Below are 19,610 nucleotides of genomic sequence, written 5' to 3'. Positions count from 1 at the left end.
GCAACACAATCAAACACTACTCCTGACACCATGCTGTTATGAACCCTTCCCTTGGCTATTTTTCCAGCAAGGGAGCACCTGGGATTCTGAGTGGCTGGTTGTGTTGCCTCCTGAGACTCACCAGAGCGTGTCCTTGTGTCCCTGTGAGCGCCGTCCCCCGGCTATCAAAGGGGCCAAAGAAAATACCACTTTTAACCTTAAAAACGAGTCTATTAGGAAAAATAGTGGTTACAGTAATCCTACACTGACTGAGGCAGCCCCCAGGCCTCTTCACAACCTTCGCAAGGGCTCTTGAAGCCTCTAGTTCAGCTTACAAAACACAATACACACTGTGACCACCGCCCGCTTCCCATGCTCGCTCCAGACTCTCCTCATGGCCGGCTTCCCCTCACCTCTCAGCTGATCCCCCGTCCAATCAGCGTCTCCGCCCGGCATCACGTGACCTTGGCAGCCAATCACGCTCTTCATTGCCCCGAGGCAGCTCCCACCTCAGTTCCCGGGTGGGAAGATACGGTTTTCAGCTCCCTTTCGCTACAATACTTATCCTTAATTATTAATTATTGCTTAAATCCATATTCTCACAGCAAACTTACACCATGTCTAACAACTCAAGAAATAAAAACGAAAGAAATACTTGAGGTGCCCTTTCTCGTTTTCTTTGAGAAGACACCCAGCCTGTTTTCTACTCCCAGGTACCACCCAGCAGAACGATTCCCTCATTTGCCTCTAGCCTAAAAGGTAATAGAGGGGAGGGAGGAGGGAAAACTCAATTATGATTAATAATTATGGGTATGTAGATAAAAATGGATTTTACATTAAAGAATCCTATTTGCTTCAGAACTGAATCTCAAGTATAGGAGAGAGGATGACCTCACCCCTAAAAGCAACTTTCACTCTTCAAGACACACACACCCTTACATACCAAAAACTTACAAAGCAGACACCATGTCCTGAAGTGGGTGCAGCATTTGTATCCCATGACAGAGAGACAAAACAAGAGTGAGAGGAGCATCACAAATCTCCCCACAAGAAAGATCCAATGACCCAGATATCCCACAGAGGACAATACAGATAACTGTGTATATAAGGAACCCCAAAAGAAAAAGTATTGAATTGCCCTGAGAGCCAACACAACAGGGCTCAGAGAAAAAGTATCCAAATACCGATGAGTAATATCCCTAAGATAAAAAGAAGCAAAAGTGGACATACTCTTTCAGGTTCCTGCCCAAAGAATGGCAGAAACACTAAATCTTCTTGAACAAGGCACTCATTGCCACTGTTCTAACTTCATGTGCCTTCATCTCAACCAGGCACATGTCCTCCTCAGAAACATCCTCTTTTGCACACTGGATAATCTGACATATCCAGTGAGAAATATTATGAGAGTGCACCATACGCCAAGGCTCAGGAATCGTCACAAAAAGGCGGGAGCATCTAGGATGACAATCCCTGGTCCTACGAAGGTACTCCCTGATGGCTCTGACTAGGCATAAAAGCCAGTCCCCCCTCCAAGTTGCCAGCATACTCCATAAGACCAGGAATGGTGAAGTCAGACTGAGATTCATCACCTGGAAGTTGAGTCTTTGCTAGAAAATCAGGGGCTAAAGAAAAAGTCATAGAAAACCAACCCTTAGAGGGACAAATTTCCGCAGAAAATCCATGCAGTGCGCTAACCTGACGAGCAGATGCTAAACCTAAAAGAAATGAAAATCTCAGTGCAACATCCCTCAATGAAGCCAAACAAAGAGGCTCATAAGGGGACTTCATTAATGAATATAAAACTAAAGACATGGTGAATGGGAAGGAGCCGACTTGGCAAATCCTCAAAACAGAACTGACAAATCCAAATCCTGTGAGATATCCAAGCCAGCCTACTGGAAAAGGGGGGGCCAAAATTGAATGATCCCCCTAATGAATGGCAAGGACAAGTGCTGTGTGTCCCAAAGAAAAATAAAAAAAAGTTGCCTTAGTCCATCACAGAGGCCAAAAAAGGATGACAAACCCTCAACTCACACCAAACACAGAAGATGGACCACTTTGCCTGATAAATCTGGCAGATAACTGTCTGATCGGAAGGGCCATAAATCTAGCAGCCCTCTGGGAAAAGCCTCTCTTTCAGGAGAGACACTGGAGTGTCTTCACGCATGAAGGTGAAGTGCCCCTGTAGACTTGTGAAAGAGGTGGCGACAAGGCTGGCGGAGCAGAGAGGTCCATGGAGGCAACACTCGAAGAAGGTTCACTAGTAGACTCAGAAGCAGAGGAAACCATTCTGCCTGATGCCAATCAGAGTCACGCGAACACAAGCAGACCCTCTTGATTTAAACCAGCACCCAACGAATTGGAGAGAAAAGAGGAATGGCATACATATCCAAGCCCTCCCATGGAATGGCAAGTGGGTCCTCTTTCCAAGTTCCCAGGTCTGACGGGAGAGACACATACAAAGGTAACTGGTGATTTAAGGCCATTGCAAACAGATCCACCTATGGCGCACCCCACACCCGGAAGACCTGCCTGCATGCTACTGGATGTAGGGTCCACTCTGACCCCACACACTTGCGACTGAGGATGTCTGCCACTGCATTGCGCTGCCCCAGCAAAGAGAGACCAAGTTGTTCTCGCACCACCAGAGAATGTCCCCTGCCAGACCTGACAAAGACTCGGACCGAGTGCCCCCTGAGTTTCATAAATAGACCACCACTGTTGAATAGTCTTAACATGAGAGATGCCACCATGCCTGACAATTCCTGCTGAAAGGACTGCAGAGCCAGGAAAACAGCCATCATCTCCAGATGGTTGATGTGAATCCTTTGCTTCTGTAGAGTCTACACCCCTGAAACAAAAGAGTCCCCCAGGTGAGCACCCTAATCGTGAAGGGACGCATCAGAAAACAGAGAATGTTCCGGAGGAGCCATCACAGAGGGAGCTCCTCTGAGAAAACTACCCAGATCCATCCACCAGGAGAGGTCTGCCAGACACAACTGTGAAGGAGGAACCTGCCACCAGGGTGGGTCCGACACTATCCTCCAGTGTTTTTCCATGCACCACTGAAGGGACTGAGAGCATACCCAGCCAACCAGTACCATCCTCTTCAGCGAAGCCAGATGATCTAGGAGCGATCTTCATAGAGACACTGTAGGGGCTTTGTCATCTAGAAAATTCAGCGCCACTGACAGAAACCGGCTGACTCTTTCTGGTGACAAAAACCAGAGCCGTCACTGAATCCAGCACCATGCCTAGGTATTGCTTCCTATGGCTGGATACCAGGTCTGATATGGGCAGATTGATCTGAACACCCAACTTAACACACAGTCACAAAACAACCCTGATGGTGCCTATGCATCCCTGAAGAGTGGGCCCTGTGACCAACCAATCATCTAGGTAATGGCACAGGGAGATATCATGTTGATGAGCCCATGAAGACACTGGCACCATCACCTTGGTAAAGACCTGCGAGGTGGTGGTGAGGCCAAAACAAAGAAGTTTGAACTGAAAAACCTTGTCTCGCCAAATGAACCGCAGGTACTTGCGAGAATGAGGTTGGATTGGAACTTGGAAATATGTATCCCTCAGATCCAGAGACACCATCCAATCCCCCACATTCGTGGACTCCAAAACTGACACAATGGTCTCCATCCAGAAGGGACTGACCACTAAAACTAGTTCAAAGCCAAGAGGTTGAACACAGGTCTCCAACCCCCTGTTACTTTGGGTATGAGGAACAGACGGGCATAAAAGCCTTCCAGCTTGCCCACCAAAAGGTCTATGGCCCCTTTGCCCAACATGTCCTGCACCACTAAGTCCAAGGTCACATGACAATCTGATCCCTCTGCATAACTCACAAACTCTATGGATTTGGCAGACAAAGGAGGGGGACGCAGAAAGGGAAGAATATACCCATAACACAGGATCTTCACTACCCACTCTCCTGCCCCAACCTCTATCCACTCTCTCCAGTGCTGCTGCAGACAAGTGCCCACAGGCATAGGAGAGCAACCTGCCTCCCTAGCAAGATCTACCCTGGCCATGGGATCCTCCACTGCAAGAACCCCTGGCCCAAAAGGAGGGTCTGTGAACAGGAGCCAACAAAGAGGCACTAAGAAATGACCCAGTCTTTGTTTGCCCTTTTACCTTGCTCCCACGAGCTGCCAAGGCTGAACCCTGAAAAGAAGAGGCCAATCCTCCTTCCACAGAAGAGAGTACACATTTCTAAAAAGCCAAGTGCTCATTGTCACCGCAGCTGGTTCAAATAGAACGTCAGTAAAGAGAGAAGAAAAGAGCTGGCGCTTCTCCCCATTAGAAAAGGTACAAAGCAACGAATCCACTATAGCCTGCCTCTGTAACATAAGGAGTCTACAACGTAGCTCCTCAGCAGGACAAAGATTGTCTTTGTTAGCCTTGGCCAGTGCCAACAAAAATTTCAAAACACCCTGCTCCGTACTAGAAGAAGCACCAGCCCACATAGCCAAAAACTGATCTGTCCAAGAGGTAATGACAGCCATGGAGTCACACACTTTCTCCATTTGTGCCAACAGATGGGAGGAGACAGAGACCGCTGGGTTGCCCACCAGCCGTAGACCACTCAACTCCTCATTAACCGTAGGAGGAGCCAGAAAGTCCCTGTCAGACAGATAAAAAGACCTGGCCCTGCCATACTAGTCTCTAGACAACTGAAAATTGGCTGAGCAAGGCTTAGGCTCCTTCAGGGACCTGCATTGGGCTTTCTCACGAACATCTTGAGCCATAAGCGACAGTGGGAGAGTGACGGCTGGCACGGCAAAACTGAGCCCTGTACCTTTTTTACACCCATAAGCTGGGACAATGAAGGAGCCTCAGGTGAAGGCTGATGAAGATAGGCCTTCACTTGGCATATAAGGTGCAAAAACGGGGAAACATCTTGATTGGGAGGCACTTCCTCCTCATCATCATCAAAGGTCCCGGCTGTGGAAAGGGGATGGCCAACTGGCATGGGAGCTGAAAGACCTTGGCTCACCCCACTGCCACCAGGCACAGGAGCTGGTTGGCCAGCCACAACAGAAGCCTCCTGAATAAGTGAAAGGCTGCCTAGCACAGACTCACCAGGGTCTACATGGTCCAAACCATTGCAAGGAAGAGGATGGTTGCCAGGCATGGGAGCTGAGGGGTACACACCAACCCTTACACAAGGGACATGAGTTTAGTCGCCTGGCATTGGAGCCTTGTGGCTGACACCAACACTCATATTCTAGGTAGAGAGAAAGCCATCAGACATTTTAGCAGCATGGCTGTGGCCAAACTCTACCACTGAAGAAAGTGGGATAGTCTCATCTAGGCCTAATCCACGTGAGGGGATGATAAGCTGGCCACCAGGCATGGGAGCTGTATGGCAGATGGCAGCCTCAACATCCTGGAAAGGAGTCTGGCCGCCAGGCCTGGGAGCTGTATGGCAGATGCTGACCTCGTATCCTGAGTAGTTGGACAGCTGGCGGGCATGAGAGCCAGATGGCTATTGCCAACCCCACCACAGTAAACACTACCAAAAGTACCAGGACCACCAGACATTTCCTTACCTGTACCATGGATAAAACCACAGGAGGGGATAAGAGGCTGGCCACCAAGCATGGGAGCTGTATGGCAGACACCACCATCAATATCCTGGATAGGAGTCTGGCTACCAGGCGTGAAAGCTGTATGGCAGACGCCAACTTCCGTATCCTGGGTAGTGGGGCAGCCACTGGGCATGGGAGCCAGGTGACTGTCGCTGACCTCACCACCGTAAAAAGTGCGAAAAGTACCAAGGGTACTGTCCACTACCTTACCTGTCCAAGGTACTGGGGCATAGAACCCACCTGTTGGACCCGCAGTGGATGCCGGTACCATCTTGACCTCAGGACTGGTGGCACCAGCTGATCCGGCCCACCCCAGACTCTACATAGCACCGCTCATTCCCAGCTGGGAACCATCTACCTTGGAAGCCAGAGTCTGAAAATCAGAGAAGGGAGAACCCTGGGAAGAGGAGAGAAAGAAGGAAAGCCAGTCCAACATCTCATCCATCCTGCACATTTGTTTTTGCAGCTGCTGTGATATAGGGGAAGACTTACATTTACCGGAAGAAAAAGCCTTCCTTCTTTAAGTACAATCTTTAAAACTGTCCAAAAGACATAGGAACTGGTCATGGAATGAGGCCTTGCAACAATCACAACAGGAAGCAAGGCTACAAAAGCACCTCCCTACATGACAGACACTCCCCATGAGGATCCACTCTAAGGAACAGGAGGGTGCGAGAACACTTCATACACTTATGTGGCATAATTACACACTTACAATCTCCCTGTAGAAGACAGACAAACCAAGGAGCAATGGAAAGCAAACCCAACTACTGCTGAAAAAAAAGAAACTAGCCGGTGCAAGCGCTGAGCTGAAGACAATGTGTGAGCCCTGTAACAACAAAGAGGTAGTAAATGAGGGAATCAGCCTGCTGGGTAGTACCTGGGAGTAGAAAACGTGCTGGGTGTCTTCTCAAAGAAATTGATAAAGGGCACCTCAAGTATTTCTATCATTTCTATTTCTCAAGCTGTTAGACATGGTGTAAGTTTTCTGTGAGAATGGGGTTTAAGCAATAATTAATAATTATTGGTAGTTGTATGCGTGATGAAAAATAATAAGTTAAACAACTGAAATAATAATTAGATTATTATTTATTGTTATTTTAGAATTTTGACCTTTCTAAAGCTCATGTCAGACTGGACAGACAGAAAGTCTTTGTGGCTTAGCAGTATCTCCACCAGGACCTGGATTTTGGAAACCAACATGAGGTGCCAGTATTCCACTGACTCTTAGATCAATATTCCAAGGGTATTCATGCAAAAACACACTTCTATCATCTGATCCATGCAAGTGAGTCCATCATAATGGTAAGAAGGTCCCAACTGCCAAGTAATCACACTGAGGTACTGGCTAATCAGAGTGTTTGCACATCCTGTCAAGTCTTGGGCAGCCAATGAGAGTGCCAGAGACATAAAGATTAAGTCAATGAGCATCAGTTGATTTGTTTGCCCTCACATGGAAATAAGTGTTTATTTTTGTTATAGTGTTGTTCCAAAACGTGAAAGTAGATGTTTTCTGCTTCATTTTGAAAAAAAACTCACCAGGATATCTTTATTTTTTTATTGAAAAGATATAGCATTTCTAAGGCCAACAAACTTTAAAAGCAATTTCTTATTTCCTAAAAAGTGATGGTTGAGACTTTATTCCAATCATAGCCTCATATCCCAAATATTTTAGCTTGAGTCTTCCTATAATCAACATTAATACTATTTTCAACATTCCTTTTCTACAGGCAAGGTCCCGCTACTCGCCAGCAGAAAATCAGTTTGGAACATACTCCCCAAGCACCAAGCATCGATACTCTCCAGAGATGAAAAAATTCTCCACTCTTGACTCTAAGAGATATTCCCCTGACACAAGGAGATACTCACCAGATGTCCCTTCCTCCCGCCTCCACTCCCGCGATAACTCCTTTTCCCAGGAGCTCCCATCACCAATGCCACCCCACCAATACCCCCATCATGACATGAAGCGCATCTCCCCTGAAAACCTGGTAGTACGAGCAGAGTCTCGGGCAAGCAGGTCAAGTGTAGACAGTGGTGACAAAAAACATTACTCACCACCCACTTCACACCACCACCATCAGGTCATATATACGCCACAAAGCCAAAAACGATTTCTCCACAATCTAGTAGAAGGTGAGTTATAATACTCCAAGGTCTTTGAATTATCACCATCATTGCCATAACATCTCCACGTATATTACTTCTGCAACTGCTCTACATGATATCACTGATTCTGGCACAATAGTTATGCAACCTAGGGACATACAAATACAGTAACACTATAATTAGAAAATCTTCTTGCTCATTTATGAGTTTATATATCCCATCTTGCTTTAAATTTGAAGTATATGAAAAGCCTTCATTAGTTACCTTACTAAGAGCAAAAGGATATTTGGTAAGAATACAATGTTTGCTCTACATTTTAAAACAAGATAGGAATGCATTGGTCAATCAGTGAGGGAGAACTTTCCCATTGATCAGCAGCATTACCATGCTTATGTCCTCAGATGAATGACTGGCAGAGACTTTAGACCATATTCTCAAACATTTCATTGTCTTACTTTGATTATAACAGCTTTAGTTTTCAAAGAACTCTTTCCATTATAAAAATTATAAGTAGTTTTATCAAGAATTCTGTATAAGTGTGAAAAATTTCAATTCATACCTGTTAGGTTTCTAGATTCTTCATGAGAGAATAGTGTTTTAGAATACATACCGTAAATACACAACTACAGCTTCATTACCACCATATTTACATAGCATGCTTACCTTCTGCACCATGCATTTTTCCTTATGAACCCAGAGCTTGGCAGGGGTTGTGGACACCAGTAGCTTTCCTCAGAATGTCACTGCTTCCTGGAGTTTGTTCTGGATCATGTGGGTTTCTGCTAAATATTTGTTGTGTGTTTCCCTCCTTCCTTACTTTCAGTTTCCCAAATGTTTCCCTTCAGTATTCATATGCTGTTAGTGAGGAAATTTAAGCGCTAAGTAAAAAAGGTAAAGTATTGAAATTGTGGTAATTTCAAATCAACTTTGAGAAGTCACACCAAGTATTGCATATGAATCAAGAATATATGTAATCCCTTGGAAATAGAAAACAAATAGATTAAAACATAATTACAGTGGTACCTCATGATAGCAGACACTTTGGGGGGTGAGAGGGTGTCTGTTACTGTGAATTGTCTGCTACCAAGAGCAGTTTGTCTGTGAGGCCTGTAATCCCCACCCCATTTCCCTTTTTCAGTAATTTATTCTGTTTTGATGGCACAAAAAAAATGTTTTGAACATTTGAACTACCTTATTCTATGTTCATTGCTGAAATAAAAAGAATTCATTATTATATAAGAAGTGAACAGTAATAAATTTTTTTACCAAGAATAGATGAATGTAAGATATAGCTTCCCATTTCATGTAATAGCTGATTCCCATGTTGTCCATTGGCATACTTAACAAGCATTTAATGACTGCCTGAAGGACTTTGCTGAGGTGACAAAGGAGGAGAGGAAGACAAGGAATCATCAGGGTCAGAATAGAATGAACAATGTGAACAAGTACCATATTTGATGGTTCATAAGACTCACTTTTTCTCCAAAAAAAGTCTTAGGAAATGAGCCTGCATCCTATGAGACAGTGGTTAGTGGTAAATTTATTGCAACAAAAGCCAAATCAAACTCAAGACATCTTCACACATGTAAACAATATATAATAGGTCATTTTTACCAGTAATTTGCATAGAATGACAGCAGTCTGAAAGAATTTACCTAAGTGACCATACACCACATGAACCCAAAAAAAAAACACATGATAGGTGATCTTGATCTTGACACAGGCATTCTTTACAGTGTGATGTTGTTACTCCTTGAGGTAAGACACACTCATACAATTAAAGTTGCACTTATCTTTTAATATTCTTAACTTGCATACATGTTGAAAAAAAAATTATGATTATTAACCCTGTGGTCTCTCACAGTCAGTACTAATGCTATATGCCAGGTACATGTTTACATCTCACAACAAGATTGGTACATAAGCTACTAGCATATATTAAGGTTTTTAAGTGCAAAATACTAGAATCTAATAATGATCTAAATGATTGTACGTGAATCTCTAAATGTCAGGTGAAATCCTTCATTTCCTATAAGGAATTTAAATCTGCTCATTTACCTTTTTTTATATTTCAATGTCAGCCAAAACTTGGTGAGTCTTATAAGCCATCAAATACAGTACTTCTTGGAAGAAGTACTTGAGAGAGGGAGGGAGGGGGGGAAAGTCCGGTTCGGAGTAGTGGCTGTGTTGTTGATATCACTTACTTTCTGCCACCATGCTGAGGACTCAGTTTGCTCATTATGTCATCTAGAAGAAAACTTAGCCCACTTCATACTAAATTATCCTCAGTTAAAAGAAGAAAGAAATTAAATCATAGACCTCCAAAGACTGGTAAATGAAGAAAAATCAAGTGACTGGGGAGTTTTTGTTTGTTTTTGTTTATTGCCTGCACTCTCATCAACCTAGGCTCTCTCTCTCTCTCTCTCTCTCTCTCTCTCTCTCTCTCTCTCTCTCTCTCTCTCTCTCTCTCTCTGTGTGTGTGTGTGTGTGTGTGTGTATTTACCTAGTTGTATTTACCTAGTTGTAGTTTTACAGGGCCTGGGCTTTATGCTCGTGTGGTCCCGTCTCCATATCTACACTTATCCAATTTTTCTTTAAAACTATGTACACTCTTTGCTGATACCACTTCCTCACTCAAACTGTTCCAAGTCTCAACACATCTTTGTGGGAAACTAAATTTTTTAACATCTCTCAGACATCGTCCCTTCCTTAGTTTCTTACTATGCGATCTTGTGCTTCTAAAGTCATATTCTTCTCTCAGGATCAGTTTCTCATTATCCACTTCATCCATTCCGTTAATCAATTTATAAACTTGTATCAGATCCCTCTCTCTTCTCTGCTCCAAGGTTGGTAGATCCATTGCCTTTAGTCTCTCCTCATATGCCATCCCTTTAAATTCTGGAACCATTCTTGTAGCCATTTTTGTAGTCTCTCTAATTTTCTTATGTGTTTCTTTTTATGGGGAGTCCACACAACTCCTGCATATTTCAATCTAGGTCTTATTTTAGTACTTATCAATTTCTTCATCATTTCCTTGTCCATATAGTGAAATGCTACTCCAATATTCCTTAGCAAATTATACGTCTCTCTGAAAATTCTATCAATATGGCTAACCGTGTGTGTGTGTGTGTGTGTGTGTGTGTGTGTGTGTGTATTTACCTATTTGTGTATTACAGGGCCCGAGCTAAGCTCTCTGTGTCCTGTCCTCTTGTCCATTCCTGTCATATCTCTCTTTCATCTGATTGACACACACCGCATCAATGACATCACTGCTCAGTTTATTCCATTTATCAATGCTATGATGCAAGAAACTGTATTTTCTCACGTCATTTAGACAGATGTCTTTTATCAGCTTTTTTCCATGTCCTCGGAGATGATTACTTGTGGTCACCTTTATTAACTCTCTATCCAGTATGTCAATCTTGTTCACCAATTTATACATAGTTATCATGTCTCCTCTTGTTCTTCTCTCTTCTAATGTGGTCAGCCCCAGCTTCCTCAGTCTTTCCTCATAGTCTAACTCCCTGAGTCCTGGTACCATCCTTGTTGCCAGCCTCTGTACCCTTTCTACCTTCTTCACATTTTTCTTCATATGCGGTGACCAGACACAAGCTGCATATTCTAACTGGGGTCTTATTAAGGTACATAATATCTTCTTCATCATTCCTTCATCTAGGTAGTGGAATGCAAGGCCAATATTTTGAAGCATGTTATATGTTTTCCAAAAAATCTTGTTAATGTGTTTCTCCGTGACAAAGTGTTTTGCACGGTTACTCCTAAGTCTTTCTCCTCATTGGTCTCTTTAATTTTCTCATCACCCAGCCTGTAATCCCTGTTTGGTCTGTATCTACTTCTTCCCATTTTCATAACATGGGTCTTGTCTATATTAAATTCCATCTGCCACTCCTTACTCCACTCATATATTTTATCAAGATCTTCCTGTAACTTGTTACAATCTTCCACATTCTTTACTCTCCTCATAATTTTAGTATCGTCCGCAAACATGTTCATGTAACTGTCAATTCCTACTGGCATATCATTAACATAAATCAAAAACATGATGGGACCAAGCACTGACCCTTGTGGAACTCCACTGGTTACCTTCTTCCACTCGGACTTCCTTCCTCTCACCACTGTTCTCATTTCTCTTCCCATTAAGTAATTTTCCATCCATTTTGCTAGTTTATCATTTACTCCTCCAATCTTCTTTAGTTTCCACATCAGTCTATTGTGTGGTACTTTATCAAAGGCCTTTCTCAAGTCCAGGTAGATAGCATCCACCCATCCCTCTCTATGTTGTAGTATGTCAGTCACTCTTGAATAAAAACATAATAAATTGGATACACACGATCTTCCTTTTCTGAAACCAAACTGTCTTTCACTCAGAATGTTTTCACTTTCTAGATACTCACTCCACTTAGCTTTAATTACTTCTTCACATACCTTGCACAATATACTAGTCAACGATACTGGTCTATAATTTAGCGGTTCCATTCTACTACCACAATGTCAGCTCTTTTCCACTCTTTCGGGACTAATCCTGTTCGTATGGAGGTTTCCACAATATCAAATACGGGGTTCAACAATTGATCCTTACATTCATTTAGCAACCTCCCAGATATGCCATCAGGCCCCATTGATTTATTAATATCCAGATTGCTTATAATTTTCCTTACATCTTCCTTAGTAACCATGATGTCCTGCATTTGCTTTATTTCCGTAGGTCTTCCTCCCATAAAATGCTCCTCCTTGTGTGTGTGTGTGTGTGTGTGTGTGTGTGTGTGTGTGTGTGTGTGTGTGTGTGGGGCAGGGTCATTATCCTCGTTTGTCCAACAATGTTCAAACAGAAATGCATAACTAGCAATTCGCAATGGAAGGCTGTGGGTCCAACCAGCCCACTATCCCAATTCACCATGAGTGTCACTCTCGTTATCCTCACATGCAAGCAGTCGTTGCTCTTCACCTATCACAAGTTTTGTATATTGTAGACAAACAAAATGGGTTATAGTGGTATCAAGCATAAACACTGGCCTTTTTTTTGGCTGTTTATCATGTCATGTGTATTCATCCTCACAGCCACACAGAAACTATGGATTCATGAAAACAAACTGCCATTACAGTTCCAAAAAATTTAGCTAGTGTCTTATCAGTCCATTATTAAGCAAAATACTGTGAAGTCTGTTATCACTAGATAGCACTGTATGTTCATCATACTAAATAGCAAACAATGTAATGAAATAGGGCTAGAATTCTTTTTTTTTTATAGCACTAGTGGATGATAGGGACTGTAAATTGGTAGGGATAGATGGCTAGTTTTGCTAATGATTGATAAGAAATAAAGGGAGATCTTAGATAGATGAGTTAGCATTAGAAATGAGAGTAGATACTATTCTAGGATGGCAAGGGGTAAGATTTTGTGCCAGTAAGCTAGGGAGGATAAGGTTTGAAAATAATGTTGAGAAAGTGAGGGATAAGGCATGGTGCTAGCAAGGGTAAGGCTTGGTGCAGTGAATGCAAAACTTGGTGGACAAGGCAGCAGGCAGTGTAGAAGGTGACAAGTATGTACCTTCACCAACAGACCCAAGTCCTGAGGCCCTGCCAGCACCTGTGATGGCGGGTGGGGCTGGAGGGGGGGATGGCAATATGATGGAAGTAAACAACCTTAATATCTCTCCTTCCAATCACCCTCCACCGCCCTCACCCCTCCCATCTCTCCCAGCCTCACTGATGGGCACGCACAAGATCTCTGCCATAACACTAGGAATCTCAGACTCAGAGTAAGAGTGATCATGATTTTCTCTCCATTTAATTAAGTCTAGCTGTAAAATTAAATAAACTCATACAGTTGCACACATTTTTATTTGTAAAGCCTGCAGTTTGAGAATATTTAGAAGCCTTAAGATATATAACTTTCTGATATTCCTTTGGGTTTTGGTTAGCCAAGTCTCCTACTACTACTGTCTACCAGCTTCTGTTACTTGTATTTAATGGCTAAGGTCCTGCACAACTCTATGCCATATTCTTGCTCGATGTTATTACATCATATTCTATTTTCTGTGCTATCCATAGGGAAGACTGCTGAGGTAAAATGGGTAAGAAAATTGGGGTGATATCAAAGGTTGCCCCACAATGTACTTAATGAAATGGACCATAAAGACTGAGATCTACCATACAATATACTATCTAAATTTAAAGTCGGAATAAGACCTTTGCCAAAATTCTATTTTTTAGTTCTTTTTATTGTCATGAGACTTGATATGAAACCCATTTTGAAACATAAAGCTTTAGATCTTAAGATGAAACTGGCACTGTCTTCCAAACGTAGCATGAATCCTCTAATACATTATGCTGTTCACTGCTATCAAGAAGTAAAGTGGATATTCTCATACTTTCTCACATCCTGTGGTTTTCTGGACCTTTATGGCCTTCACTGCCACACAAGTTCCAGGTTGGACTCTAGTAGTGCTCACCCTTGTGGCAAGCTTCTTTAGCGTGCTCAGCTTTTTCAGCTTTCTGAAAAGCATGTGATCTATAGTTTTTGCTGATGCACAAGTATAACGAAACTGCAAAGCTATGGTACTTCCTGATACAATTTTATTTTATAGCTCTGTAGGAGTTAGTATTTATTACAATCGATATTTTGTCTCAAAATATGAATATTATTGATATTTTTGCCTTCCTTTTCAGCAAAGACAGCACGGAAACCACCGTCTGACACTAACTGCAGTGGAGAGACTTAGCAGGTTTGGCTGAAGCTGTATGTTAGAACAATGTTAATATAGGTTATCATAAATATTCCATTTGTTGATTGTATATATATTCTCAGTTGTCATGAATAATTAGGGTTGCAAAGTCCTTGGGAATGCAATCCCACTGGCTACAGGTACAAAAAACTTGACAAAGCCATATTTCATGGAAACCATTAGACATCACTGCACAATCTCATGTTGTTTGGGATCCAAGTATTCATCAAATGTAAGCTGCATTGTTAGCAAGGTAGTACATTTATTATATATCACAAAATAAAACATTAATTGCTTAATTGTGAGGAACAAGTGGAGCTGCAGATTTTGAATGAGGCATGTGAGCGAGTGGGTGTTAATATTGGCTCCACATGATAGATGTGAAATGTGTGTGGTGTGCCACCATTACTGCCACCACATCATAATACTCAGTATATGTTTTTCATGCAGACCATTATGTAAATGATAATTTGTCAAGACATTGTCCTCTTTGCCATCAGGTAATTTTGTTGCATTTATAAAATGAGCAACAAAAGTGTGCTCTGATGTGGCTGAAGCATGTTGATTATTGTTATCTATATGTTATTTATTTTGTGAGTTGCCAGAAATCTACTGTGTGGTTCATGGGTGTGAGGACTGAGGAGGCTCTCTGCACTCTGACCAACACTCCCACATTGGTGATTGACCATACCCATCATATGCTGTGCAGTCTGGGTGTACTGAAGACATTACTTTAGTCGCATGTATATACGCTTGTATATAAGTTATGTGTAATTGTTCCTGAGCAGGTTTTGTTAGATCTGTGAAAATTTGATAAAAATTGTAAGCTATTGTTGCAATTACTCCCCCAAAACCTCATCTTGTAATATCATACTGAATCTCTCCTTTGAGTTTTTTTAAAGTATTGATCTCAGTTCAAGCCAAAAGGTGATCTTTGCATTCACTGTAATGTCTGTACTATACCCACTTTTCCATTTAACTGACATGTATCCCATCCAATGAGATTTAAGAACTCAGAAACCTAAGTAACTTTGAGATGCTGTTTCAGGCTTAACTCTGCTTCTGCACACACTTGAATAGTTGACTATGCAGTCCCCAATCCAGAACTCCTTTCCTCCCTTAAGATGTGAAATCCAAGGTGAAGGTTTTGGTGAATCTTGTAACCAGAAAGCAAAGCAACAAGATCTTCCTTAATTTAATCACTTTGTACATTACCTGCTTCTTACAAGTAGTACATACCACTAATGAGTGTAATTCTGAGCATATTACAGTATTGTTTAAAATATAATCCCTATTTTCTTTTAGTAATGAGTTTGATCAGTATCTATTGGGCATAAGTATTTACAGGCAGTTATACAAACATGCAACAAATTAAACTAAATCCTTCACCTTGGCACATAGAGAAAGACAAGCCATGGGAGACTAAACAAATCAGAGGAAACCAATGTTAGTTGAGAGGGAAGAGTTGAGAGCAACATACTACCACTTACATGGCTTCAAATGACATTCCTTGGTCATAATTTATAGATCCAGTTCAATGTACATTATTATTTGCAGTACAAAGATATTTCAATGTATATATTCATGTATATATTTTATTAAATGTAAATGTGTCACATATCAGTGGTTTATTTTAACCTTATTCTCTCTCTAGCATGCAGCATTTAATGGTCTAAGGTGTCAATAATTTTAAATGATGCAGCTCTTGTTGAAACTAGTAAATGGATTGCAGAATCTGGAAAGGAAAGCTGTAAACCAAATACAGTGAAGGTGTAAGAGTGGTAGAATAAATCTAGGGGAGAGGAAATGTGGACTTGTTGGAGGGAAAATGGAGAAGCATTTTAGATACTTGTGGAATAGTTAATGGCTGGATAGGAATGAATAAAGAATTACAGGGAAATTTCAAAGTTTGAATAGAGATAAAACAGGGCATACAGGGTAACTATAAAGTTTAAAGGCTGGATAAAGAGAGGAATGGCTTATGGGGCAAATCAAAATCTAGATGGGAAAGGAGAACTGACAGGCAAAGATATATATAAACGAGGACACAGAGAAGGCTTAGAAAAATTATAGCAGGAAGACAAAGAATGCCAGTGGCCAAGGGTGAACTTACCAGTCTTGCATGGCATCACTCCCAGGAAACTGATTGTCACTTGTGGTTCCCCTTGTTACATGGCAGTTACCTAGTTCCTATACTCAGTGTCTTGTCAAAATGCCAGCATGACAAAATGCCAACACCAGAATTTTCACTCATCATCAACAATATATCACACATATATTGTGGACTGGTCCTGTTCTTTGGTATTTTCCACTCTCAATTATTCCATTTTGAATTTATTTCAGTCCTTAGGTCTTGTACAGTGAGTAACTTTTCCAACTTTTCTTGCTTCAGATAACATATTAGACTTGGTTTTTACATTTAATGTTGATTGCATTTCCAACCTAATTGGTGTTGCTTTTCCTGGCTGTGACCATTTTCGCATCTTATTCAGTTGTTCTGTTTTATATACTCCAGTAACTCCACCACTTCTGAGGAGTGAAAACTCATGCTTGTACTAGTTTTCTTGGTAATTTTAATTCTTTGAGTGATAATTTGTCCAAATTGATTGGGATCTTGAATTTTTAGTGTGTAATGTATAAGAATGTTATAGTAAATTTGTTCATGTTTTGACTGATTCTTTTAAGCAATTTATTCCTATTAAGTATCCAAGTTCTTCTTGCCCTCTATGAGCTGGCAATGTTTCTCATATCATCAAGTCTCTTAAGATTGCAACCTGGAGGGATTACAAGCATCTCAGGTCTACTAATGGTCATCATTTCCCTGTGGTGGTTCAGGCATGGTTGGATATTAGGAATCCTAGTAGGCAGTATAAATGTAACATTTGTGAGGCTGTCGCAAAGTATGAATGTTCACTTGTTTCTGTTGGTAATCAGAAATGTTTTCATGGTTACTTGAGGAAAAGAAAACAGATAAACCCTCTGTCTATGGCTAATCTCTTGGCTAATCAACTCTCATCAGTATTTGTTGTTGGTGTTTTGCCTGAGCCTTACCCATTCCAAGTCTTTGATTTCCTTTTCTAATTTAGAGAGGTGACTGTTGATGATATCTACAAGTTAAGTTTTCACCTGGATGTGGTCCAAATGGTTTACCTTCCAATGTCTTCCATAAGTGTACTGTTGACTTATGTTAATCCCTCTACCTTATCTTCAACAAGGCTATCTCTTCTATGAGGGTACCTCTAGACTGGAAATTAGCCTGTTTAAAAGTGGCAATTACTCAAATCCATCTAATTATAGACCTATTAGTTTGACTTCTATATGTTCTAAATCACTTGAAAGAATCATAGTATCTTATCTATATAAATACTTAGAAGATAATACCTTACTCTGTTCACAACAATTTGGTTTCTGAGCTGCACTGTCTGTGAGTGATCATTTACTTTATACATATGATTGTTAGCCTTCAATCAATAGGCTATGCTCTATTTTGACTATAATAAAGCATTTGATGTTGTCAATCATGCTATGTTACTTAGTAAGCTTTCTTCTATTGGAGTAACTAACCCCTTGCTTGGATGGCTTTGTGAGTTTCTGTTGGGGTGTAAGATCTTGATTTATATTAACCATATAGTTTCTGGAGTTGTCTTGTTTGCTGATGACTTGAAACTCTATTTTACTTTTCCACTTAACACATCAGATGAGTTACTGGATAGTATTATTATACAGAATGATGTGTCCTTGTTGTACCGAAGAAGTCTTTCTTGGGGCCTTAACTTCTTAAGGATGAATTTAGAGACCTGGGTGTTCAGTGAATTCTTCCTTGAAATTTCAATTGCATATAAGAGAAGTTTCCTGCAAAGCGAGTGGTGTTGCTAACAACATCCTCAAAAGTACAATTTGTAGAACCCCGTAATTTATGTTTTGTGGAATACAAGCTATGTAGTAAAGTTATGTAAATGACTTTCAACTTCTAGAATCAGAGCAACAATGATGGATTAAAGAAATTAGTGGACAGACAAACCTCTCTTATGCTGTGTTTAGCATTTCTAAATTTATTTTCTATTAAAGGAAGGTTATTCCAAGCCAAAATCTCATTATGGTTTGGAAGATTATGAATGGCTATTGTCCTTACCTTGCTCACCTGTTCACAAGGGTAGGCAATGACCGCACTAGAGGTCACAGTAAAAAGTTTTTAAGCCACGTCATGTAACTGATGTAACAGCACGATCTTTCTGTGCCAGAGTTGTAGGGCCTTGGAATTCTCTTCCTGAGGAGGTTGTGTCTGCTTCTTCATTGCCAACATTTAAGCAAAAGCTGAGTGAAATTTTGGGTGATATTCTTTTTTGAGTTTTTGTAGTTGTCTGGAGTTGTCTTATTTTCCCTGCTTACATACTAGCCATCCATAGCCTTTTCATAATTTTTTTCCTCTTTTGCTCTTTTGGATGGAGGATGCAGAAGATAATGGTGAGGGACTGCCAAAAGATTAAGTTGGCCATGCCAAAATACCAAGGCTGCATATTCAGAACATCAAAAGACATCTTTAGCCCTAAAGGTGCCTTTCCCTACAAGGTGTATACTCAAATGCTCTGCTAGGTACTGCCATCTTTGAAAATGGTACCCTAAGTACTTTTGCATTAATTTAAGGCAGGGTTGGGGGAGCAGCAGCAGGAGAGATGGGTGCATCTTCTGGCTAATGATTAAACAAATTAAAACTTTAATATCAATTTATGTGAGGGACAGGTTCCTGAAGGGATCAATGTGAAATAGATTAATCCATTCCTCTGATACATTCTGCATCTGGGAGAGCGACTTGTAATGCACCCTGAGGTCCCTGTAGCATATATCCTCTAACAAACACTTTTGTGCACCTTTCAGCTGCAATAAACAAAGAACAGTCATTGCTATGGTAACAGGATCTAACTAACAGCAAGATGTTACAGGCTGATATTCCTGACAATGATTATCATGAATCATTAGCTTTCCTGGGGGTGAAGTGCCCCTGTGCAGCGATCAGCTGTGATGACAATATGCCAGTATGGATGTACAGTATCAACAAAAAAAGTTGCTATAGGTATTACCAATATTCTGAAATGTACCAATGCAGTCCTTTTTTATATGAAATTATGATACTGATATATTGATATTGGCAATGTCCCCGAGAAGCCGTCCCATG

At 41.3% G+C, this 19,610-nt stretch overlaps 1 protein-coding gene across 6 annotated transcripts in view; it reads left to right on the top strand.

The window, feature by feature from the left end:
- Positions 1-16,055, top strand: part of LOC123498670 (protocadherin-like wing polarity protein stan) — a 469,084-nt gene extending 453,029 nt beyond the window's left edge. For 5 of the 6 annotated variants that reach the window (XM_045246001.1, XM_045246004.1, XM_045246006.1 and 2 more), the window contains 3 exons: positions 7,316-7,721; positions 13,273-13,471; positions 14,382-16,055. In XM_045246001.1, the coding sequence (XP_045101936.1) occupies positions 7,316-7,721; positions 13,273-13,471; positions 14,382-14,409 (633 nt within the window). In that variant the 3' untranslated portion in view covers positions 14,410-16,055. The remainder of the gene's footprint in view (positions 1-7,315; positions 7,722-13,272; positions 13,472-14,381) is intronic. The other variant, XM_045246003.1, reaches the window with a different exon arrangement.
- The last annotated feature ends 3,555 nt before the right edge of the window (positions 16,056-19,610 follow it).

This window comes from Portunus trituberculatus, chromosome 48 (assembly GCF_017591435.1).
Source record: "Portunus trituberculatus isolate SZX2019 chromosome 48, ASM1759143v1, whole genome shotgun sequence".
Taxonomy (NCBI): domain Eukaryota; kingdom Metazoa; phylum Arthropoda; class Malacostraca; order Decapoda; family Portunidae; genus Portunus; species Portunus trituberculatus.
Note: the sequence above shows the minus strand (reverse complement) of the source record. Positions and strands in the feature narration are given on the sequence as shown.